This window comes from Nannospalax galili, unplaced genomic scaffold (assembly GCF_000622305.1).
Source record: "Nannospalax galili isolate Female #2095 unplaced genomic scaffold, S.galili_v1.0 scaffold167, whole genome shotgun sequence".
In the NCBI taxonomy this organism is placed as follows: domain Eukaryota; kingdom Metazoa; phylum Chordata; class Mammalia; order Rodentia; family Spalacidae; genus Nannospalax; species Nannospalax galili.
The window spans coordinates 4,030,602-4,057,333 of NW_008358534.1; the positions used below are offsets into that span (position 1 = coordinate 4,030,602).

General features: G+C 36.9%; 1 protein-coding gene across 7 annotated transcripts in view; it reads left to right on the forward strand.

Moving 5' to 3' along the window:
* Positions 1-26,732, forward strand: part of Atp11c (ATPase phospholipid transporting 11C) — a 261,713-nt gene that overhangs the window by 222,584 nt on the left and 12,397 nt on the right. For 6 of the 7 annotated variants that reach the window (XM_029558010.1, XM_029558009.1, XM_029558011.1 and 3 more), the window contains 6 exons: positions 2,274-2,333; positions 6,840-6,967; positions 12,618-12,753; positions 15,207-15,272; positions 18,667-18,770; positions 21,412-21,565. In XM_029558010.1, the coding sequence (XP_029413870.1) occupies positions 2,274-2,333; positions 6,840-6,967; positions 12,618-12,753; positions 15,207-15,272; positions 18,667-18,770; positions 21,412-21,565 (648 nt within the window). The remainder of the gene's footprint in view (positions 1-2,273; positions 2,334-6,839; positions 6,968-12,617; positions 12,754-15,206; positions 15,273-18,666; positions 18,771-21,411; positions 21,566-26,732) is intronic. The other variant, XM_029558014.1, reaches the window with a different exon arrangement.

The window sequence follows — 26,732 nt, forward strand, 5'->3', positions numbered from 1 at the left end:
CCCATCCATCCTTAAGACCTAGTTCTTAATTCTTTATTCAGATAGTCGACGAATAGGTTTATAATGTTTAGCTATGTATGAATTGCTACACCAAGGATTCACCATGGAATGAGATAGGTAAACAGTTACTGTCCCTTTTATTATGGAGCTTGTGTCCTAGTGAGGGAAGCAGACATTCTCTCTTAACCCCCTTGTCATGGAGTACGCCACAATCCCCACTGAGCTCTCCTTCCTTCAAGTTCAGAAAACCTTTTTTTCCTATAGAGCAGTAACTCTAGAAACGCTGCTAAAATAATCTGCATTCATCAAAACTGAGAAATACAAATGAATGCTGCTCTTCTGGGGGATAACCTTAAGGGCTCTATCATTTATTTTTATGCTATAAGTACTATTCAAAGCATATAGATCATACTTCTTTAAGAGCATTTTGCATAGACTATAGTGCATTTATATAAATAGCTTCAGCATAGCAGGTGATCATCTATGTTGAGGATGCATTTGACTTTTTTAAAATAGTCCTGAGTCTCCCATAGCAAATTCTAGTGAATTAAGTGAAAATATATGACAGTAGCAAAGACACTGGTTTCTTGAAAAGGACATTCTGAGCAATTAATAGCGGCAATAAAAGGACTAACAAAAGCTTACACCCTACTTTGAAGGCTGACACTTACTTGAAATATCATAGTTCTCATAGATTTCCCTAAAGCCATTAATTTTAGCATTTTAGAGTTACAATTGTGAATTGCCTTGTGAATTCTTCACCTAGCATTTTTCTGTTTGATTTATATATTCCTCCAACTAAAAGATCAGTCCCTTAGGCCAGACCTGGTAGCACATGCGTTTAATCTCAGCACTCAGGAGGTACAGGCAGGCAGATCTCTGTAAGTTCGAGGCAGCCTGGTCTATAGTGTGAGATCCAAGCCAGCCAGGGCTACATAGTGAGACACTCTCTCAAAAGAAAGATCCCATAAGAGAAAGAAACTTACATTTGTTTATTTATGTAGTATTTATGTGTGTAAATGTGTGCAAAAGAACAGCTTATGGAAGTTGGTTCTCTCCTTCCACCATATGGATCCCAGAGATTAAACTCATATCCTCAGACAGCAAGTATCTTTATCCACTGAGCCATCTCACCATCCCAAATATTTTCTTTAATCTATGTTTTTTATTATGGGGTGCATGAACATGCCACAGCACACATGTGGAGGTCTGAGGACAACTTTTGAGAAAGAAGCTTGTTCCTTTGGATAATGACAGATAGTGCCATCTTTGTTTATTTTATTGTGTGAACCACTAATAAAGACAGAAGAACATCAGTTAATGACTATTGGCATCAAGACAATCTATAAAAATACTCTTGTGTATTGCTATTAATCAGCTTTAAAATATACACTTTTGGGATTGGGGAAATGGCTCACAGTTAATTACTGGCTACTTTTGCAGAGGACTAGAGTTCAGTTCCTACCACCCATGTTGGGTGACTCACAGTTGCTGGTAACTTTAGATCCAGTGGTTCCAACACATTCTTCTGGCCTGAGAGCTCAGACATACACATGTACACATAATTGAAAATTAAATAAATGTTTAAATAAAATCAAATAAACAATTTTGGCACTATGTAAGTCTATGGTGATTTTACAAATCCACTTGATATTTATGGGACAGTATCATTAGGCGATCATTTCAGATGAATTCATTTTTTTCCCGGTAAGAATATAGTAAGCCAAGCATGATGGCTCATGCTTATAAATCCCAGCACATGAGAGACTGAGACAGAAGGATAACTATGAGTTTGAGACCATACTGGAGTAATTCTGGGTCTAGTGTGAACCCTGTCTCAAACAAATAAACAAACAAATAAATAAAACCAAATACAAACAAAAAAATGACTAAAAATTAGGCTCAGCATAGTGGCACATATTTTTAATCCCAGCACTCAGGAAGCAGAGGCAGGTGGATCTCTGCAAGTACTAGGCCATCCTGCTCTACATAGTGAGTTCCAGGCCAGCCAGGGATGCATAGTGAGACCCTGTCTCAAAAAAAGAAAAACTAAAAACATAAGAACTAGCAAGAGGTCTCATAAAGTGAGATCCTCTTCTGGCCTAGGTAGGGCAAAACTTAATCATTTGTTTTTAGTTTCCTTATATCTTTGCAACAGCTATTATTGAATTCTGCTGTTAGAAGGATTTAGGAATGACTGAGTACTGTGCCTTGTTTTGGTTTTAAAAGTTATTAAGTAAAAATACTAACTTTTATCTTTAATTTTTTTCCAGAACCTTTGTTTCATTTTACCACAGTTTTTGTACCAATTCTTCTGTGGATTCTCACAGCAGGTATGTGCCCTGAGTCAGACATTGCAGTGTAGTTTACATGTGCTATTAAAATATTACATTTTAAGGGGCTGGAGAGATGACTCAGTAGTTAACAGCTCTAGCTGCTCTTGCAGAGGACCGTGTTCAGAGCCCAGCACCCACATGGTAGCTAACATCCATAACTCCAGTTGAGGGAATCTGACACCCTTTTCTGGCTTCTGCAAGCTTTGCACACATAGGATGCACTTGCAAACATGAAGGCAAAATACTCATAAACATAAAATAAAAACAAAAATTTTTTAAATACTACCTTTTATGAATTAGATTATAGGAATTAGAGAAATATGTTCTAAATAATTTTTTTACTTTAATAGTTGAAATTCTTAGCCTATTTTCTGCCTAGTTTTTGTTTAGTTTTTTACTACTAGGGATCAAGCTCATTACTTTGAACTGCCCTCCGAGTACTAGGATTACAGGCATATACCACTGTGTCCAACTTTGCCTGGTTTTCAATAGCAGCAAATGTTTTTGTTTTTACTTGGCTAGTTTTCTTTTTGAAGGATTTTTGGTATATCCTGTTACAGTCTAAGATAACAATATTTAGAGGTTATTTCCTTTTATTATTGTATCAGATGTGTTCCTCAAGTCCTAAAGTGTTATATCAAATAAAATCTTACACCTTTTTAGATTCTCTGGCTGATATTAAAGAAAACTATAAGTTTAGAAACTGATCAGAGAGCTATGATGCCTGGATAAAGCCTTGTATTACTGAAAGCAACTATAAATACTTCACCGTGTATTGTTCTCTGAACATTTGTTATATAATTTATATACTATAAATTAACTGGATGTTTAAGTGGTGGGATGGGAAGACATTTATTTTAATAGCTGAAATGGATTTTACATTGCTTCTTAGTGGAAGTATAGCCAATACAAGAGCTATAGTAATGACTGACTTAGAAATGTGGTAATGTATAAGCAGTTTAATGATTTTTGCCAACATTGTCACAGATATCGCTGACTGAATTTCTAAATTTCAAAAGCAAGCTTTATTTCTCTTGATTCTTAATGATATGAACTAATGTTTTCTGAGGCTATTGCAGTAGATCAAATCAAATGTCTTGCCTTTATGAAAGTTGCAATATAGTGATGAGGAAGAGACAGACAAAAAAATTCAAATATATGCTGTGGGGTACTGATATGTGCCTAGAGGAAAAGCATAAAGTATAATAAAAGTATATACTGTGCCTAGGCAAGAGGCTATTATTTTAAAGAAGATGAAACAATCTCTCTAATGAGGTAACATTTAGACCAAACCTGAGTAGTCTAGAGAAGAAACTATGCAGACATCTTTAAAAGTATTCCTGGTAAAAAGAAAAGCCCCAGGGCTGGAGAGATGGCTCAGCAGTTAAGAACACTGGTTGTTCTTGCAGGAGACCTGGGTTCGAATCCCAGCACCCACATGACAGCTAACAACTGTCTGTAACTCCAGTTTCAAGGGATCCAAAGGCCTCTTCTGTCCTCCGCGGGCATCATACGACATGGGTGCACTTACCTACATGCAGGCAATACACTCATACACATAAAATAAAAATAATAAAATATGTTTTTTAAAAAAAAGGTCCTAGGGCTAGAGAAATGGCTCAGCAGTTAAGAGCACTGGTCTCTCTTGCAGAAGACCCGGGTTCAATTCCCGTCACCCATATGGTGCTTACAACTGTCCATAACTTCAGTTCCAAGGAATCCAGTGCCCTCTTCTGACCTCCACAGGCATTATACAGCATGGGTGCACTTACATACTTGCAGGAAAAATACTCATACACATAAAATAAAAATGATAAAATATTTTTTTTAAAAAAAGGATGGTTTCATTAAGGAAGTGACTTGAAGGGCAAAGTCTTTTATCTTTTACCTTGGACTTGTGTTAGTGCTGGAGCAACCTTTATTGTGAGTGCCTTTAGAATGCATTTGGTAGTCATTTTCAATCCATGGCTACATTATGTGTTCTCTGGAATTTGGAGAGTAGACTGAAAATGTAGAAATGCAATCTAGATTCCACCATTTGAAGCAAAAACCTATTTTTCTGTAGTAAAGCTAGGATAATATTTGTCTCTTTTTCCATGAAAAGGATACATTTGTAACAGGTTTAACAAGGTGACAGTATTATCAGCTAAACCTGATCGTTTATCTTGGGGACGTTCTCTCTCCTTTAATTATGCATCTAAGAATTATAATTATCTGTCATGTAACCTTTAAGCTCCATCTGAAACAAAAGTAGATTGATACTTCTTTTGTTTGAATAACATTCAGTATTAAGTTACACATCAGTCAACCTGAAGACTTGTTTTAATTTACTCATTAGAGAAAATGAGTAGCTTCCAAAGAAATTTAGTATTGTATGCCATAGACTAGTATTCGCACTTGAAAATTAAAAGATGTATAGCGCCCTTTTTTTTAACTTTTCAATTCAATGGAATATTTTTCCTAAGTTTAAATTTTTGTTTATATGGAAGTATATGAGTAGTGTTTCCATGTTCTATTCAGACACATCCTTTCAATTTCATTGAGAACGTTAAATGCACTGTATCACTTGCCTTTTCTCTTATCACAAGCCATAGAATGTTGTGGTCTTCACCTCTGAGTCCACCAGGTCACTGTGTACCCCTAACTCTGCCTCCCTGTCTTGAATTTGAGCTTCATCATGTATGGAGATGAATCATCTCCCTTCCTGGTGTTTGATGCTTATTAGGCACTCAGTACATGGTTTGAAGTCAACTAATGAGTGAACTAATGCTCTGTTCAAGCTGTTTATCACCTTTACAGGTCGCTTTCCATTATGATAATTGTGTTTTTACTTCATTGAAGACTGATAATTGAGTAAATTTGTGTCACAATTAAATGAGTTTTATTAATCAGAACATTTATATGAGTGAATGTATCAGTATGCGGTGGTTTTTAGTCAAACCACAGAAAATGATTATGTTATGATACCTAGCACTATATAGATATACATACTAAATTCAGTACTTTCACCAGTATGAAGTTAATAAATTATCTTACGTTTTTCAGTGAAAGATATTTGGTGGGGGAGGGGGGACTCCTCAGTGCTTAAGAACACATACTGTTTCTGCAGAGTATACAAGTTAGGTTTACAAGACCAAACTATAGCTCAAAACTGCTTCTAACTCCAGCACCAGGGAATCCAGTGCCTTCTTATGTCCTCCATGGGCACCTGCACTCATGTGCACATACCCACACACAGACATGCATATGTGTGTGTGTGTGTGTGTGTGTGTGTAATTAAAATTTTAAAAATAAACCAGGCATGGAGTAATGCACACCTTTAATCCCAGCACCTGGGAGGCAGAGACAGGTGGATCCCTTTGAGATTGAGGCCATCCTGGTCTACATAGGGAATTCCAGGCCAGCTGGAGTTACTGGAAGACCCAGTAATACCTAATCAGTCCTTTACAAATGTAGTGTAGCTTCTCTTTTGTACCCATTCAGTCTTCCAATTTTTATTAAATACCTTCTGGATTCCAAGTTCTGTTTTGATATTTCAATATTGTCAGAGCCCTCAAAACAAAGATCACTAGGAGTATACTTATAGTTGAACTGATTATGTTTATTATTCCTCAGGTAGTGAGAACACCAGTGGTACTCTCAGGAAGATGGTGCTTTATTATACTATTTGGGCTTCTAAAATATTAACCACCATTCCAGAAACACCTTGAATTCATTAAACATTTGGTTTTTAATTTGGGAAAAAATAAATATAAAATATTAACCAGAAGAGAACTATAGTGTAGGTTTGACTACTCCTTATGGTTTATATTTTTCTAAGGACTCCTAGCTTATACTTTTTTTGGTCATTGTTAAAATAGCTACTGAATAATCAGACTTTTAGAAACTGAAAAGTTAATAGTTAATGTCATTAGAAATAAAGCTATATTATAGCATATAAGCATTTTGAATAAGAGCCTATTAAAGGGAAAGATATAGGCCAGGTGTTGTGGTGACACTGTTAAGCAAGAGGATCTTTGTGGAATTGAAGCAGTCTATCTCCTTCACAGTCTGACACATAACAAGCCAGGCAGCTAGAGCTACAAGAACCTTTCTCAAAAAACCAAAAAATAATAATAAAATAATAAATGGGAGTATATGTTAATATGACACATAAAAATGTTCTCTTTTTTTTTTGGTCATTTTGAGACAAGGACTCCCTGTAGCCCCAGCTGACCTGGGGTTATGTAGACCAGGCTGGCCTCAGTCTCACAGAGATCTGCCTGCCTCTGCCCCTCAAGTGCTGGGACTAAAGACTCGTGCCACCACGCCCAGTGTAAAATGTTCATTTTTTTATTCTCAGTAGATAGGATGATCTTATTTACAAAGTTTCCTTTTCTATCCCAAAAAAGCATAAAGGCAAACTATCTTATTTTAGCTAGTGATTTTTTTGTTGTTGTTGCAAATACATTGTTGTCTTGTAGATGAATGGCACAGTACATGTTTTTCTGTTTGTCATTTCAGCCACTTTATGATGCTGCTTATCTTACAATGTACAATATCTGCTTCACATCTCTGCCCATTCTGGCGTACAGTCTACTGGAACAGCACATCAACATTAATACTCTGATCTCAGACCCTCGATTATATATGTAAGTTGATAATACGGATCAAATTCCTTCAGACTTTTTTCTTTTGCTACAGTTTCTTACTTTGTGGCCAAGGCTGGCCTAGAAATTGCAGCAATCTTTCTGCCTCAGTCTTGGTATTATAGGCATAAGTCATCACACTGAGCTTTCCCCTCAGTCTTTCTAAGTAGTGGGTTTCATTTCATCTGCAGGTAGGAGGGACACAGAACTGATCACCTAATTTTATTAAATGGTTCTCTTGTGGATTTTCAGCTAAAACAGATAATTCAACCGGAAAGTAAAGTATTTCCTATGTATCAATCCTGTACTTAAATGTAGATGAGATATTTAGTTTAGAATTGCTTATCTCTGCCATATGAACCTGTACACCCATAGTGCTCTGCAGCCTTATAGAAAAATACAATGTTTTAACTGTCCCCAAAGTGCCATTTTTATTATTTATTTTTATTTTATGTGTATGAGTATATTGCCTGTATGTATGTAAGTGCACTTCTGCATGCAATGCCCACAGAGGTCAGAAGAGGGTATCGGATTCCTCTGGAACTGGACTTAAGGACAGATGTGGGTGCTGGGGACCCAACCTGGGCCCTCCACAAGAGCAGCCAGTACTCTTTACCACTGAGCCAACTCTCCAGTCCCCAGTTTTTTAAGGATTTATTTTACTACTTTTAATTGTGTGTGTGTGTGTGTGTGTGTGCGCGCGCGCATGCGCGCGTGCAAGAATGCACACAATGAGCTGGATTTACAGGCAGTTGTGACTCACCTGATGTGCACTAGAAACTGAGCTTGGGTCCTTTGCAAGACCAGTAAGTACTCTTAGTTGCTGAGCCATCTCTCTACCCATCCCCCCCTCCAAAATTTTTTGATAGTTGGGACTACTAACTCCTTCTTGTAGTGGAATGATCTGTTGAAATTATGTTAGCCTTTTTCTCTTACAAGCTGCCTCTGAATCATTAGCTATTCCCCTTTGTTAGTTTCATTTTAAAATTCTTTTGTTGAAGAAAATATCTTATCAAACCCTTATATTTACTTTACACCATTTGGAAGTGGATACTTTAGGGGACTAGGTACTAGTGCCATTTCCTGAAGTTGTGATTTAATTGGTTTTTTAGAAATTGAACCTATACCTAACTGCGACTTAGTGCCTCTCTTAGCCCTTTTTCTCCTTTTTGTTTCCTAGCCTCTAATAACAACAGTGCTATTCCCAACTTGTGATATCAACTATTTTAGATCCTGCATGCATTTTTAATCCCTCTACTCTGAAGGTGGTGGCAGACACATCTTTGTGAATTCAAGGGCAGCTGGCTTTGCATAGCAAGTTCCAGTCCAGCCAAAGATACATAGTGAGACCTTACCTCCAAAAAATGAAGAAAAATATTAGATACTGAATATGAGCAACATCATGAGATTATTTGTCTTTCTATGCCTGGTTTATTTTGCTTAACAGAATAATCTCTATTTCCACTCATGCCACAAATCGAGAAGATTTCACTCTTTATGGCAGAGTAGTATTCTGTGGTGTGTACTTGCCACATTTTCTTTACTCATATGTTGGTGACAGTTAGGTTGACTCTATTTTTGACTATTGTGAATTGTGCTGCAGTAAACATGGGAGTTCAGATGTCTCTTCAGTATATTGATTTCATTTTCTTTGGTATATTTGGGAGTTGCTGAATTACAGTTCTATTTTTAATTTTTTGAGGCTACTCCTATTTTCTCTCATAATAGCTACACTAAATTACTTCCTACCAACAGTGTGCAGTGGCTTCCTTTCCTTCACATCTTCACTAGTACTTACTCTCCTCTGTCTTTTTAATAATCACCATTTTGACTAGGGCAAGATGAAGTCTCATTGTGGTTCTAATTTATACTTATTTCCTTGGTTGTTGGTGACATTTATAGTTTTTGCTTTGTTTATTTTATTTTGGTATTTTTGAGACAAGGTATTGCTGTGTAGCCCTGGCTGGCCTGGAACTCACTATGTAGACCAGGTTGGCTTCAAACACACAGAGACTCCCCTGCCCCTGCCTTCAGAGTGCTAAGAGTAAAGGCATGTGCCATTACACCCAGCATTATCTGTTTTTCTCGGTTGCAATTTTGGGCTTTTTTTTTTTTTTTGGTTTGTTGTTTTTGAGAACTATTTATCAAGTTCTGTTTGGGTTTTTTGCCATTGGAATTTGGGAGCTCCTTATATAGTCTAGACATCAACCACTTGCCAGATATACAGTTTGCAAATATTTGCTTCAATTCTATATGTCATATCTCTTCACTCTATTGAGTGTTTGCCATGCATTTTTTCTTTTATATAATCCCATTTGTCTTTTTTTTTTTCATTTTTATTTTTAAGTGTTTTTCCTACTTGTATGTAAGTGCACTCATATTTAAAGTTCCCCCAGAAGCCAAAAGAGGACATTGGATCCCTGGAACCAGAGTTATAGATGATTGTGAACTGCCTTGTGGATGCTGGCAAATGAACCCAGGTCTTCTGCAAGAGCAGGCAGTGCTCTTAATCACTGAGCCGTCTCTCCAGCCTGGAAAATATTGTTCATATAATTAACCTCTTTATTACCATTTGGTTTCAATATGTACCAATTATCAATAAACCTATTCCATTAATAATCCCATGTACTATATAACAGGTTGATTTTGATGAAAATATCAAACATATTTATATAAAACAGTTATTTCATTTTATCTCTTTTTATTTATTTTTTTTAGACAGAGCCTCATTATGTAGCCCTGGCTGGCCTGGAACTCAGTCTGGAAAACAGACTGGCCTTGAACTCACAGATATTTACCTGCCCCTGCCTCCAGAGTACTGGGCTTAAAGGTATATCCTACTACACACAGCTATTTCAGTATCTCTTAAGGATAAAGACTCAAAAATAACAGTGCCTTATCACTTAAGCAGTCTTTAATATCAAAATATCACAAAATAGCCAATCAGAATTTAGATTTCTCCAATTGACTCACTTTTTTTATACCATGGTTGTATGAATCTGGATCCAAATAAGTCTATGCATTACAATTTGTTAAATGTTCCTTAAAGATTTACTTTATACATATAAGTGTCTTGCTTACATGTATGTATGTGCACCATATGCATGCATTGCCCACAGAGGCTAGAAGAGGGTGGTAGATTCCCTGGAACTAGAGTTACAGGTGTTATGAGCTGCCACGTGGGTGCTGGAAACTGAACCCACATCCTCTACAAGAGCAGCAAGCACACTTAACTATCTCTTCAGTCCCTTGTTAAATGTTTCTTGAATGTCTTTAAATCTGGTTGTGTGCAATTAATTTGTTGATAAGATCAGGTTACTGGTGTTATAAAATTCCTCAATCTGGAGTTTGCTGATTGCCTCCTTATAGTATTCTTTCTGTTTTACAAATTCCTGTATATTGTAAATAGATAATTACATTTAAGGGAAATGAGATATCTTAACAAATTTTACAGATCTCGACTTCCATACTCCTTTTAAAAATCAGGAACTAGGAGCCAGATATGTCTTCCGTAAGGACACAGATTATCACCAGAGGCAAAATGAGCATCAAAATTCAGTTTTCCTGATGACCAGGCCTATACTCTTGATGACAAATCAGTGATTTTCAAACACTATTTCAACAGCAGGTGTCTTCAGACAATCACAAAAGTTGAACCCCAGCTCTAGTTAAAATGGGATTAGGTAAAAATTTACAGAATCTCATTCAGTACCACCAAGAGTTTAGGCTAACCACCTAGGCTCATTTCCTGCCGCAGTCACTTTCTGCATCATCTTACATAGATTACTAATTGGGATGTGCCTCAGTTTTACCTTCAGTAAAATATAGGCACAATAGCACCTAAAGACAGTTGTTTTGTGAAGATTGCATGAGCCTCTACATATAAAACAAGTTTACAAAACAATACCTGACACATAGTAAGTTCTGTAGAGGACACTATTAATCTTATTTTAATTCTCTTTTTCATATATCTGGACTATGGTGACCATTTTTATAAAGTTAGAATGTTAAAAACCTGAAAAGGGTATTGGTCACACAATACCCTACAATCTTGCAAGGAAGGTATGTATGCCACATGTGTTGCAAAACAAAGGCTGTGGCATACCTATGGCCCAGCCCAAAGTGCAGCTTTCCTTTCTAACCTTAAGTATTGAGTGCCTGCTTTACATCAGACATGATCTAAGCTTGTTCCTGTGTAATAGATTGTTGTTACTCTGACTACTCCTTTGTAAACACGAAGTCTTGGTCTATTTACATGGGTGTCTACAGTGTCCCACTGAATCTTAGCAGTGGCATTATATATTTCACCTTTAGGATGTAATGACTCAGACATTTTGAAAATGATGTGGAACAAGACAGTTAGATGTTTTTATATTTTTAATACTAAATTGAAAAGTGAGTTCTTTTATGAAGAGAACAGGTGCATCTTGTTCGGTTTTGAACAACAAAAAGAAAGGGTTCTGATACATCTGCTACATGTATATCATTATATGAAGGTGCTCACAACAGGTTACTGGTCAGCCTTTCTCCAGGCTTTCATCTTTGATGATCTGTTCTGAGATTTAACAGCTTCATCATCATCTTGAGTACATCTAGAAAATCTGACTTGTAATTCGCTATACCATCACACTACTGCTGTTCTTCATACAGAGGTTAAATTTCCAGGAAAAGAACTTGATTGAAAGAAATAGTTTAGCAGTTGTAGTTGGAAAGCTTGGTAGCATAGCTGCGAACATATATTTGAAGTTAATTCAGTGCAGGACTGTATAGTAGCTTGGTCTCACTGAATTTCTGTACATTAAAATCACCTGAGGTGTTTTAAAATACCCTGGTGTTCAAATTATACCTCATGCCAGTTAAATCAGAATGAGATGTGAGCCAAGCATCAGTATTATTAATTAGCATATAATATTTGTACTTTATATAGCGCAGTACTATAGTTCAACACATGTATACAATTTGTAATGATAAAATTAGACCAGTTAACATTTCCATCTTTTCAAATATTACCATTTCTCTGTGCTGAGGACCTTCAAACTCTTCTATTTGAAGTGGCTAATTACTGAAATCTGTGGTTACCCTGCTATACTATACCATGTTAGAACTACTTCTCCCTCTCCGATAGTATTTTGGAACCCATTATCCACCTTCTCACAATCCTCCTTATCTTCCTTGTCTCTAGCAACCTCTGTGCTACTCTAGTTCTATGTGATCAACTCTTTTAGTTTCAACAAATGGGTGAGAGCATGTGTTTTTTGTCTTTCCAGGCATCAGTAGCTTTTAGAGATCCTCAGGCAATTAAGTTTGGAAACCATCACATTATACATTTCTGAGACTCAGTAGTAATATACTTCTTTCACATAGTTTTTGCTGTGTGTCCATACACACACGTGTACAAAGTGATAGGTGATTTATAATTTATTAATGATGTTATCTTTGTCAGTGACCAGAATTTTAGAAATGTTTTTGACAGTTAATTCCAGTCTCTTAGTGAGATTACATGAGATCTACCTTTGGCTCAGTGCAGCCCTTTATCAGAAACCTCTTATTTCATCCGGGTCGGAACCAGTGCCCACCTTTGATATTTCCTTATGTCTTTAACTTAACAACCTACAGAGATTGATTAACTTGTTTTGTCTCTATTTTTTATTAGGAAAATTTCTGGCAATGCTATGTTACAGTTGGGACCCTTCTTATATTGGACATTTCTCGCTGCCTTTGAAGGGACAGTATTCTTCTTTGGGACTTACTTCCTTTTTCAGACTGCGTCTTTAGAAGACAATGGGAAGGTAAAAAGAACATGTTTTTGCTCGTATTAAATCATTGACTGTATTTTTGTTGATACTAAACCACTGGGTTTGTTACACACATACTCTTGCTCTGTAATAATTTTCTGAACTATTTTTTTCTTAAGACACAGTATTTAGTTCTCACAAATTTTTCTAAATAAAGGAAGTACTGAAATAAGAACTCACTTTTGTGTGTGGCCAGGAATAGAACTTTTGTGCAAAACTTCTAGTAGCTTAATTTGTCTATAGTTTTTATCAGGTAGACAGAGTTCTTGAGACTTAAGGCTTTGGAACTCTGTACTGTGATAGGAGACTTTCTTGATGTTAACGCACTCCCTGGTCCTCTGCATTTCTAATTCACAGGGGCCTTCCATGTTCGGAGTTGAAGAGGGCAGCTACTGTGTCTTTGTAGTCCAGCAGATGAAGAGGGAAATCTTTTTCTCTCCTTCCTGCTCATCAAAATGGGAGCACAATGTTCTCCAAAAAGGGATATTTTGGTTCTGTTAGTGCCTTCTGAGACAGTGACAGTGTCAGTGAGCAGCTGCACTGCAATGAGTTCTGCCCTACATGTACCCTAGGAAAGAATTAATGCTGTGAAACAAGGGAGACCATCTTTTGCAGCCACACACTGGGAAACTCAACACCTGCCTTACACATTGCTTTCACTCTATTCTCCTTTGCCATTTCTAGTATTCTTTTCTTATGGTCATTCTTATTAATCATAAATGTGAAGTAAAAAGCTAAGGTTCAAGAATAATTTACTGAGTATAACTATGTCTGGAACCAGCACATTTCACATGTCTTACAGAACTATAAACTCGGTGAATTTGAAAGATACTTTGAAATCAGGTACTACAGTATAAAAAAAAAAAAAAACTCTCCTATATGGACTAACAAATCAATTTAGTAGAATCCTTTAAAAGTATTCATCACAGCTGGGCATGGTGGTGCATGCCTTTTAAACTTAGCACTTTTAATCTCAATGAATCTCTATGAGTTTGAGGCCAGCCTGGTTCACAAAGCGAGTTCCAAGCCGGCTGGAGCTACAGTGAGGCCTTGTCTCAAAACAAATAATTATTCATCACAAAGTAACTGCTAAGGAAATATTGAGCTTAGAATACATATATGTAGCATTTGTATCACAGAAAGTCCTGATAAATCTTAATTATTCTTGGGAAGATCACTTTAGCTTTCCAAATCAATTTTGCCTATTCGGAAGAAGACTTTCCATTTTGTGATTTCTCAGGTCCTTCGGCTATAAATGATTCTGTGACTTTTACTTTTTATTTCTTGGCACAAGATTTTTTATGGAGCTGTCTACTACTTAAAAAGACTTTTGTTTGGGGCCTGAGGACATGGCTCAGCAGTTAAGAGCACTGGCTGCTCTTGCAGAGGACCCGAGTTCAGTTCCCAGGACCCACATGGAAGCTAACAACCATCTGTAACTCCAGTTCAAGGAGATACAATACCCTCTTCTGACCTCTGTGGGCATTGCTTGACACAGGTACACTTACATACATGCAGGCAATGCACTCATACACATAAAAAATAATAAAATATTTTTTAAAAAAGAATATGTTTCAAGATAGGTGGATATTTACCTACAGTCCTGTTGACATGACTTATTGGCTCAGCCCACATTCCAGGTGGTACATAAAAAGCATCAACCCAGCCCTTTTCTGATTCATTATGCATTTTGAGTTCATGAAGTCCAAATTAAGATTTTACTGTATATATCACCATTATTTAAGTGTTTGCTAAAATTATATAAGTGTAAGAATCATTATCAGCAACTAAACCTAACACCCGTGTATGATTTGGTTAAATCCTTTTTTGCTTTGATTAACCTTATTTTGTTTTTATTTTTAAAAACCTTTACATCTCATTTTCTGTTTCAATGTTATGCATTCAGACCTTGACAGCATTTGGTAAGCATCTGTGCCATTCATTGCCATCGTTTGGATTTATAAGTGGTATCTGCTTCTCTTTGGTGTGCACATGCTGAAAACTCTAGTATTTATAGCCAAAAATTTAGACTCATTTTTTAAAATGTGACTCCATTTGTCTGCAAACGAACACTTATGAGAGCTTTAGTTGTGTTCTAGGAAAAATACATGTCAAAATTCTTTAGTGACATGAGTCATCCAAATGACTTATTTTGTTGAACAGTGCTGCTAGTGGATTAGGGTTTTTTTTTCCTCCTGCCTTTTTTAAATTAATGAGCTCCCTGTTTGATGCTGCATGGAATAATGGATATAAACCCAACCGGCCACAAATGTGGTATATCTGACCATGAAAATCTAGCATTGAAAGTTGATCTTATTGACTGGCTCTTTTCCCAAACAATTCATACAAAGATCTTTGGCAGAAACATGCAGGAGTAAACTTGACTGTTTTATTTCTTCAGCAGGTGTGTGTCTTCATGGTACATGTAATTGTTAAATGTTTTTCAGACATATGGAAGCTGGACCTTTGGAACCATTGTCTTTACAGTCTTAGTATTCACTGTAACTCTGAAGGTGAGATTTTTATTCATTCAAATACATTTTATATCACCCTCGTCTCTTAATACTTGTGTTGCTGTTTCTTATCCAAGACCCTATCTGAATGTTCCTAAAACATATGTGTTGTTAAACATTTTGGCTTTAGTATCCTATATCTTTTTTTCTAGTGTACAGTCTGTGCTGTTTTGTTTTGGTGTTGAGAATTTCAGGCACCATACGTACATCAGAAGTATGTTCCTTGTTAACTGCTATTTTTAATTTTTTGATTTTATTATTTTATGTGTATGAGTGTTTTGCCTACATGTGTGTAAGTGCACCCATGTGTGCAGTATCCCCAGATGCCAGAAGAGTGAGTCAGATGCCCTGGAACTAGAGTTCCAGCTTGTTAGCTCAATGTGGGTACTGGGAAATGAATCCGGGTCCTCTCTAAGAGCATCCAGTGCTCTTAATCATTTAGCCATCTCTCTAGCACCAGTAATGCTATTTTTAAGGTTTTGTGATAAGTAGAATATAAACAGGCTGGAAGTTTGTAATATGTGTATTAGCAGTTCTCTGGTAAAAATTTAAATCTTGGGGCTAGAGAGATGGCTTAGTGGTTAACAGTGCTTACTGATGCTGTGCATGATCATACATGCCTTTAATTCTAGCAATGGGGAGGCAAAGGCAGTGGATCTCTGGGAGTTTGAGGCCTACCTGATTTACATAATGAATTCTAGGCCAACCAGGGCTACACAGTGAGACCTTGTCTCCAAAAGAACACTTGCTGCTATTGGAGAGGACTTAAGTTCAGTTCACAGCACCCATGTTGGGAAACTCACAGCCACCTGTAACTGCAGCACCAGGGGATCCAATGTCCTCCTCTGGCCTCTTCAGTCCTCTGCACACATGTGCACATACAGACAGGCACATAAACATAAATAAAAATATATTTTTTTAATTTTTAAAAAACTTGAATCTTTAAAAAAATTATTTATCTGTTTAAGAGTCCTTGGCTGGCTTTAAAAGAATTTGACATTTAAGTGTCTGTGAGCAGAATATATATGCAGGGACCTGGTGAGGTGGCTCAGAGGGTAAATGTACTCCCTACCGGGCGATGCAAGCCTGATTACCTAAGTTTGATCCCAGGAACATAAAGGTGGAAGGAGAGAGAACTGACTCCTCAAAATTGTCCTCTGACCACCACATGCTCATGATGATGCATGGGCCCCCACCTCCAACGTATCACACACAATATAATAATAATAATAATTTTTGAAGATCTATGCAAAAGATCTTAGTAATAAAAGAATTTTATAATTTCAGTGACTAATAGGTTTTATGTTATTTTTGAAGTACATAAAGATATATGACAGGTTAGGCATGGTTGCTCATGCCTTTAATCCTAGTATTTAGGAGACTTGTGGCAGGAGAATCACCAAGAATTCAAGGCCAGTCTGGGATGCATAGTGAATTCCAGGCAAGCTTGGACTGAGTGTAACACCTTGTCTCACAAAAAAAAACAAGTAACCAAAATATCTGTAGGACAGAAGAAGGGTAATTTTGGAAAAATCATTAGCGTTGACATGCAACCATCTAATGCTGTGAAGCCTTGCTAAATGCTGTTCTTGAGCTCATGAATTGGGACTTTCATAGTTGAAAGCATAATCAAATTATTTTGCTTGTTCCAGTAATAAATATTTCACTTAGAGTCTAACATTAAGTACTTTTAAATGAACTCCAACATATTCAGTGGTCAGAATTAGAATTTGAAATATAATTGTCATAGGATCTCTCCATTTTCTTTCTGAATTTTTGCTCCTGCTTCAGTTTTCATACGAAATGTAGCTCACATATTTTCATTATTCATCTACTAATTCAATAATACCATGGAACTTTACTTTTTTATTTCTTCTTCTGTATACAACACATGACTGCCACAGCATCAGAGGACAACTTGCAGGAGTCAATTTTTCCTTCCACCATTTGTGTTCCAGGCATCAAATTGGGTCATAAGGCTTGGCAGCAAGCACCTTACCTGTCAAATCATCTCACCAGCCTTTATTGTAGGACCTAAAAAATTCATTTCAGACTAGCCCCTTAGTAGCTTATGTGACCTTGGGCAAGTGACTCCCCTTCTCTGTGTTTAATTTTTTTCTAGAAAATGGAGATAAAAGTAGCATCCTCCTATCTCAGGGTTCTTTGTAGAAGTCAACTAATGAAAACATAGAACATTAGAGTGATATCTGGCATGTAGAATGTACTCATAATCAGTGCTAATCATTACTATTATTATGCTTCATAAAATTATGATTTTAAATGGAACTCTTCACATACATACACCCTGGCTTATTGGCTGGGGCCCTCCAGGTATACTTCACCGATAAAATCCGCCTTATTGCAGCATCTTTTTATGTGTGCCTCAAAAGATACTCACTCTCTTCTCTTTCAGTGAGTGCTATTATAACATTTTCCTTAGCAGACCAGAGAGTGGGGAATTCAGGACTGGAGGGCAACGTTATCAACATCCTCTTTTTCAATGAGAAATTGTAACAGAGCTGAGGACCATGATGTGGCAGCAAATTAAAAAAAAAATAATTTCTCTGTATAGTCCGTGTGAGCTAGGCATTTTAAGCAAGCACATCAAACCATACCTTATTTCCATAACACATTTGAAAACCACAGTTGCCATAATATTAAAAACTCACCACTAGTCTTCACAAAAACATGAAGAGATTAGAAAGGTAAGGCTGTTGGGTTGTGATGGTACACACCTAGTCTACACAGGAAGTTCCATGCCAGCTAGGCTACACAGTGAGACCTTGTCTGAAAGAAAGTAAAACAGCTAAACGTTTTATTAATTTAATGGGATAGATATTGGTTTCATAGTTGGAAATTCAGGCTCATGATCCATTGTTCCATGAGATATGCTGCATAGGGCCCATTGCCTGTACATGTAGTGACTCTAAGCTGTGAGCTTTCATAACTCCTTATCTATTCTTTCTAAGTATCTTACCCTTCTCCTGCTTTTTGGCATACCTACATCAACCAGCTAGATCTTCTCCTTTGTACTTATATCCCTGGCCACCACTACCTGAAGACTTGGGGCTCTGGCTTCCTAGTTACTACCATTACTTCATTTACTGCCTGTCACTCAGTATGGAGGCTTCTGTAGCCCTCTGCCTTCTAGTTGGTTGGCTTGACTACACTTCATACCAGTACTATAGAATTTAGAGACCTTGGGGCATTCTTAGCATTCTTACCTTAGCACTTTGAAGAGCCTAGCTTCTTTTACTTCTGTTCCCTTCTGGATCCATGACCAAAGCTAAATTCTTCCATAGCTGTTATATCTGTAAAAATTTTCAGATATCATGGTGTACTACCTGATATATTTTGTGCCTGTCGTGAAATTTCTTCTGTTGTATCTTTTCAGCTTGCCTTGGATACTCGATTCTGGACATGGATAAATCACTTTGTGATTTGGGGTTCTCTAGCCTTTTATGTATTTTTCTCATTCTTCTGGGGAGGAATTATTTGGTAAGCAGCTGTATATATATGAGCAATATGCAAATAATAAATAGTCTGTTTTGGAATATTAAATCCTTAAATAAAAACAAAAAACTGAATCACTTAAGGATTAATAAGATCTAAAACATATAATTATAGCATATATATGGCACCTCTCTAGGTAACGATTAAAAACAGCAAAGCTCAAAAAGATTTTATTTTCTTTAGTAATATACAAGTGAATCAATTTATTAAGTATATGCAACATGTATGTCTGCACAGAATACAATATTCTATGAATATGTAATCAACAACTGAAAATTATACAAAATTTCCACAAAAATATTATTAGAACCTAAATAAGTTTCAAAACCCTCACATAGACTTTTCCTCATTGACTGACTCCTTTAAATGATTAAAACATTGTCATATCTGTTTACATTCATTAGTGATACCTACTGAAAATGAAGTACAATAATTATCCATAGTTTCACTTCCTGAGGTTTCAGTTATTCTCAGTCAACTATACTTTAATAAAAATCACATGAAAAAAACTCTAGAACTAAGCTGTTCTTATGTTTTAAGTTACACGCTGTTGTGAATAGTATGATAAAATTGCACACCACCCAGCTCTGTCAGAGACATGAACCATCCCTTTGTCCAGTGCACTCAGGCTGTATTATACACCACCTGCCTATAATTTGCATAGTAACTATCTCACTTTTTAGGTCAACTGTCATAGTATCACAACACTTGTATTTAAGTAACCCTTATCTAGCAAAAGTACAAGAGTAGTGATGCTGGTGGCTTTATTATGCTATATTGTTATAATTGTTTTCATTATTTTTCATTTTTGTTGTGCATACTTTATAAATCAAGCTTCTCGTAGGTAGGTATATATTATTGAAAGAAAATGTGGCGGGGGGGGTACTAGCCATAGCTTCAAGATGTATCCATGGGCTCTTGAATATATATCCCCATGGATAAAGGAGGAACAAATCAGTTATAGTTTGTTACTTGAAGTTCTGTCCTTAAGCAGAGGTATCTAGATTGAGCTACTACATGAGTATAAACTTATAAAGCAACCAACAAAATGTGACTAGAAGTTATATAAAACTTGAGCTGAATTACAACTAATGGCTCTGGACATGTTCTACCCAGAGACATTGAGACCCCTCTTTTAGGTTTTGTAGTGACAATGATTTCTGAACTCCCAAACCAATCCAGTACTCAAAATTTTTGTCTTACTATCTTCCTACCTTCCTGCAGTGGTCCATGGATGCCATCGATCTAACAAATATGTAGATATACTAATCAGCTCAGTGCGAAAGAACACAGTGTGGTTAGCTGCTCTTGTCTGCTAGACTGCTGGTATAGCTCAGTTCATTATAACTGCCTAGGAAATTTTTCAAAATGCTTTTCAGAATTAAATTAAGATATCATCCTGGATAATTCTTTTGTGTGTGTTAGACTTTTCCTAGAAAGCTTGTTTAGCTCAGGCCTTGGGAGTTTCTTTAAACCTTACTGTTCTGCTCACTTTTATTCCACAATTGAATTCTCATATGTAAAGCCAAAAGCTAGATTGTATTGTGTTACATAAGGGAACACAATCATATTTAAATGGCACCAGGTAGTTACCTATCTAGAGTTCCTGAGTTCCTAAACCTATGATGGTCTGACATGCTTCCTGACCTTAAGCCTTTCCCTCAGAACAGTGCTTTAGCCTAGTGGAGTTTTCTGTTGCACAGTTGAGATGGGATAAGGGATATTGGCTGTTTCTCAATGCCACTTAGCAATTGGATGATTTTGAAAGAAAACCTCCTGGATCCTCCTGGATTTCTAGATTCTAAACCGTATTATACTATTAACAGTAGTCTATGAATGTACTGGATACATACTGCTACTCAGTATATGTTTGCAGATGAAAAGAGTAGATTTTTCGGAGCTAGAGAGATGGCTCAGTGGTCAAGAGCACTGACTGCTCTTGCAGAGGACCCAGGTTCAATTCCCAGCACCTACGTGGTGGCTAACAATTGTCCATAACTCCAGTTCCAGGGACTCTTGACGCCCTCTTCTGACCTCTGCAGGCATTGCACAACATGGGTGCATTTACATACATGTAAGCAGTGCACTCATACACATAAAATAAAAATAATAAATAAAATATTTTAAAAAGAGTAGATTTCTCTCATTGAGAGTGACAATATATTCTAGAGTTCTGTTTTACATTTATATAGCATTTTTAAGGGTATCATTATATAAAAATGTCTTTTAAAATTTATGAATGTAGAGTGAAAACACTTGTTTTAATATACTTGTTTTAATAAGGCAGCTGAGGAAATAAAGTGCTTGTTAGAATGAGAATTAACTTTATTTCTCTTGAATATTTTTAAGCTCTTACATTTTCTAATGCATGTAAATATTCACGAGTTGGCAGTTTTATAATTGATTGCTTGATTGTTTTCAAGTCAGATGAATTATTCCTTCTCTTTCTAAACATTTGGTAGATGAAATTTGTTTACTACTTTTGGGACATTCCAAGGAAGATTATTTTTATTAGTGTATGTAAGGAAGATTCCTCTTAAATACAAAAGATGGTCTCAATTAAATTTCTGTTTTGCTTCACAGGAATTGATCTATTTTTCCATTGTGTATTTTCTTTCCATTCTAGGCCTTTTCTGAAACAACAGAGAATGTATTTTGTATTTGCTCAAATGCTCTCTTCTGTATCCACATGGTTGGCCATAATTCTTCTAATATTTATCAGCCTTTTTCCTGAGATTATCCTGATAGTGATAAAGAATGTAAAGAGAAGAAGTGCCAGGGTAAGAACTAAATTTGTATTCTAGCCTAATATTTGGAAGAGGCTTCTCTAGCTACCATGAACTGAAAATCTTATTTAGAGATTTGCATTAGTTACAGCATGTTAAACCCCTCCTTGCAGGTTCATCACTTAAATACCTCTTCTGAATAAAAGTATAGTAAAAACTTCGTTATCCAATGCAGGTGGTAAGTAGATTCCTTAATAGTGTTCTATGTGACCTTCAGCAATCCATACGGAGTATCTCATATGCTCCATATGGAAATTTTAAAGGAAAAAACATGATTTTATTTTGTATTTAGCTCAGAATTTTTACAACAGGAATTTCCACACCAACATTTTCTCTTTGACCTTAGAAATTTCCCTGTGAGCTATTTGCAGTTTTTCCCCCCAGTGGATAATCCCAATTTGCCTCTTTGAAACATTTCCCCCTTCTTTTGATTATAGTGCTGCTTAATCTCTGTGTTGCTTCTAGCCCTGTCTCCAGCAGTATATTTCAACCAAAGAGAATTCCTTGGATATGGTTTTAGCATCCTTTACCCTTCTGGACACACTTGTAAAAATTTCATGATTGTTTTATAAGTGTGCCTTTATTTTCAACTGTTAAATTGTAATTCCTTTGAAGTGATGTCCCTCTGTCATATTACCAGATACCTTTTGAACATTTCTTTAAAAGCCTTTAAAGAAAAAGAGGTAGATATCCCTGGAAAATAGAACCTCTGGCAGATTTTGTACCAACAAACAGATTAAATATAGCATATTCCTACCAAAAGTAATTCACTTTGTTAAAGTCCTACATCTGTTGTATTGATACCCACTAAATCTTATTGCACTCTAAGGGAGTATATTTTTAGGAAATAGTCTTAAGTCATGACTACCTGATGTATTTGATCAAATTTGCCAACTAATTTAGTCACAAAATTGGTGTATCATTGGGGGTTTTCTCACATATTGAACTATAGAACCCAGTGGTTGACATAATGTAGGCATGAAGATCTGGAAATTATTATAGTAGTGAAGTTTTTAGTGGTTAGAAGTATAAAAGAGGGACTAGAAATATAGTTCAGTGGTAGAGTATAAAAGAGAGGTTAGGAATATAGCTCAGTGGTAGAACACTTACCAAGAAAGCCTGAGAGCCCAGGTTCAATTCTCAGTACTGCTGAGGAAGAATCAGCATATAACTAGGTGGCAAGAATTGCTCTGAGCCCCCTGCTTCTGTTTGACTTATGGGATAGAACCAAACACAGTGTTTTCATAGATGAGACTGTATAAGTTCATTCTTTACTCCTTCCAGTAGGCCTTTGACAAACTCCATCCATCCTGGTTTTTAGTTTTCGGATGGAAAAGTAATAATGTAACTACTTGGTTATATCTTGATATCAGTTGAACACGTTGATAGAACAGTTTTCTCCCAGACTGGTTCAAATGGCAATTGCATGAAGTCAAATAAAAATGCTGCACTAAGAAATGAAGAAAAGGGAAAGACAGAGGAAAAGATGAAAGTGGTTTGGGGGGTAAGGGTGTAGTTCAGTTAATAGAGTATTTTTCTAGCATGCATGAAGCCCTGGGATCCATCTCCAGCACTGCATAAACTACATGTGGTGGCAATACCTCTAATCCCTGGCAGGAGGAGCAGAAGTTAAAGGTTGTCCTTGGCTCTGTCCTGAAACCCTGTGGGAAGAAAGAAGGAAAGAGGAATGGAGAAAAAGGAGAGAGGAAAGTGTGAGACAGAAGGAGGAAGGGAAGGAAAGATTGCTTTTTATAATAGAGAATTTACAGAGGAGGGATTTCTTGAGTCACTCTTACATTTTCTTTATTTGGAAGTATATTTGGGGTTCTCTGAACTATTTCTCTTTGGGTTAATGGAGCTAATGTTGTATAATGGCTCACACTGAGCTTTATGCCCTAAAGGTGGTACAAAAATCTCAGGAATCAAAATTTTCATGCGTTAACTTTCTGCTTACTTAGGCCCATTTTTAAAGAATTAGATATCAGTTGGAGTGTTTAGTGACATTCATACAGATTATTAAGTGGAGAGGTACTTATTAGAAAATCACAAATATATAGATTTAGAGTGTTTTCTTTCCATATAAACAGGGGATTCCAAATTTCAATTGAAAGCATATAATGTTGCCAGGGGTTCAGCATGAAATTTGTAATGGGTTATATCCATGACAGAAGGCATTCTAATGTCTGTGCTATAGCTTGGCATGCTAATGTGCTAGAATAAGCAGAAAATTTTCCATAATCATTTTCATTCATTCAATCATTCATTTATTCCTGCCCTCTTTGAACCAGTAAACATTTATTGAACCGCCTACTGATGAACATCTCTCTTTATATCTGATGTCTGAGAGGCTAAATGGTTTTTCAGACTCTAAGATTCTGAGAGTTGCAAATGAGGCAAAACAATTCTGGGCACTCAGTAGCACTGTCTTTTTCTGTGTGTGTGATAAAATGCAAGAACAAAGTACTGCATATGAATGCATAAAGGCCAACTGAAACATGGCAACCACAGCTATTGTATTAGTTTGCATCTGTTTCCATTATGCCCTATTGTGCTGTATCAAACAAGCAGAAGCCAACTTTTTTGAACAATGGAGAATAAGTATCTTATTTTTCTTAAAATATTGGTCTTTGTGCTCAGTGACCAAGAGTCTAACAACATAAGTGATTTCCTACTTTGCTCAGTATTTCTTGTTAGCAAGGCAGTGGCCTCATTTTAAAGTAAAGCAGCATTACTTTATGCTAGGTCAGCCTCACAGCCCAACAGATGATGTAATGAGGTTAAATGTTTGTCCCTGTGTAGTTTAGAAGATGCCCCTGACTTCAGTAAGCATCCTAGACATTCTCTACATATAACTAGAATTGCCTATATTGGTTAGGCTGCCAGTGCTATCCACAAGTAGGTCATGGCAACTGCTTTGGAAAGGGAGCTTAGCAGTGGGTAGTGACTCTGCCTCTGTAATATTTGAGAAAGAAGCTCATCCAATTACATTTAATAATTTATAGAAGCAGCTTTATTTGGGGTTCCTTTCACTTCAGCTTTTATTGCCTGAAGATCCATAATGAGTTAGCATGTATAGTAGATGCCACTAATTCAGGGCTGAATCAAACATGGCCCCAGCTCAGAAGGAGCTTTGTTTCTAGTTATGACGTTCATTCTGAACCCTTTTAAAATTTTGATTTTTTTTAAATGTGTATGAGTGTTTTGCCTGCATGTATTTAAGTGTACTACATGTGTGCCGTGCCTACAGAATCCAAAATCCCTTGGAACTGGAGTTACCAAGGGTTGTTAGCCACCATTTGGTTAGTGGGAACTGAACCTGGGTAACTGCTGGGCCATCTCTTCAGCCACCCATAACAAGTTTGGATTCACTTCTTCCAGAAGCCTCCAGTAAAGACTAATACCACAGCCTCCAGCACTGCTGAGATCTGCCATGGTGTTTGCATTATAAAGAACACTCATTAAGCCTCACCCCTAGCTAAGGAGCTATTGACAGTTGATGGCTGCTGGGGATGGAGAGTCAGTTTCCATCAGTGGTATGGTCCATGGTAGGTTGCCCTTGTTCCAGTGGATGGTGCCCTGCATCCATGCACATACAGGCAGCACTAATTGGGTTTAGTAGTTTTTTTGAAGAAGATAAAACTTGGGAGGGGCATGTGGAGGGGGGTGCTCCATAGGAGGAGCTGAAGTGGGGAGCAAAGGAGTAGATATGATCTAAATACATTATATTCATGTACGAAATTAACAAAGAGTAAATTTTTTAATGGACCAAAGACAGAAATACATTTTTTGGAGTATTTATGTCTTAAAACCAGAAATTGTAAAGAAAAAGGTAAGCATATTCATGAAGATGCCTAATGGATAAATGTCTAATTTGAATTTTTTTGAGGCAGGGTTTCCCTGTTGCCCCAGCTGGCCTGAAACTTGCTATGTAGACCAGGCTGGATTCGACCTCACAGAGATCTGCCACCTGAATGCTGGGATTAAAGGCATGCACCACCACGCCTGGCTAATTGTTTGTTTGGTTTTGTTTTGTTTCTTTGTTTGTTTGTTTTTTTAGAAGAAGCATTTCATTTCAGCTTTAACATATTCAGTAACACATTCTAGAGCAAGGATACATCTCTTTCAAAGGTGGCTGTAAATTTTTAGGTTCACAGTTGAATTAATACAGTCATACAATATTGAACTCAGTATAAACTCTGTACAACAGAAAATTGAATGAGTTTTTACCGTTTAAAGAAGATCTCCATTTCATTTTAAGACATGCTGTTTCCTACATTTTTAATGTTACTAACACTTAGATGTTTGCACATGTGTCTTTAATCTCTATGTATCTGGTTATTACTAGTCACAGTCGGTTACATTCATATCCTTAGTACCTAAGTATGTAAACTCATCAGGTAGATTTCACTGGTAATTTTTATCACCTCTACTATTTAACATGAAGTAAATTTTTATGCTTCCTCCTCAAATATGTCTTTTTTTAATTTGTTGATTTGTGCGTGTGTGTGTGTGTGTGTGTATCATAGAGAACATCACACACAAACTTATTCATCTATATACCCACTTACCAAATGGCACCCTCCCATAGATGCCCCCTTCCCACACACTGGAGCCCATATACTCTGTCATCCCTGTTACAGTCCACTGTGTTGTTGTCGTACCCCCCAGCCATCCCCCAGTGCTTGTCTGTCTGCTGAATCTAGTTAGCCTATCTAGAGAGTCTCATTTTAGGAAGGTCAGCTGTTCCTCATCTAGCAGCAATCAGTTGTCAATATTCCTTTAGATAAGATTGTGCTCTGCAGTTCATTTTCCCAGTTCTATGCTGGGTTACTGTATGGGAGTCTTTTGGGCCACTCTGGCCGATAACTCAAGGGAAAGTATCTCCTGTCTGGCATTGTTTCCTCTGATATCCCTGCTACTGTCTGCTGTGTTGTCAGTACCCCCAGCCATTCCCCACTACTTATCTATCTGGTGAATCTAGTCAGCCTATCTAGGGGGCTTTGTTTTAGGAGGGTCAGCTGTTCCTCATCTAGGAGTGATCAGTTGTCAATAAGTTTGGGGTCTGCTATTCATTTTCCCAGTTCTATGCTGGGTTCTTATCTGGGAGTCGCTTTGACCACCCTGGCCAACAACTCAAAAGAAGGTATCTCCTATCTGGCAT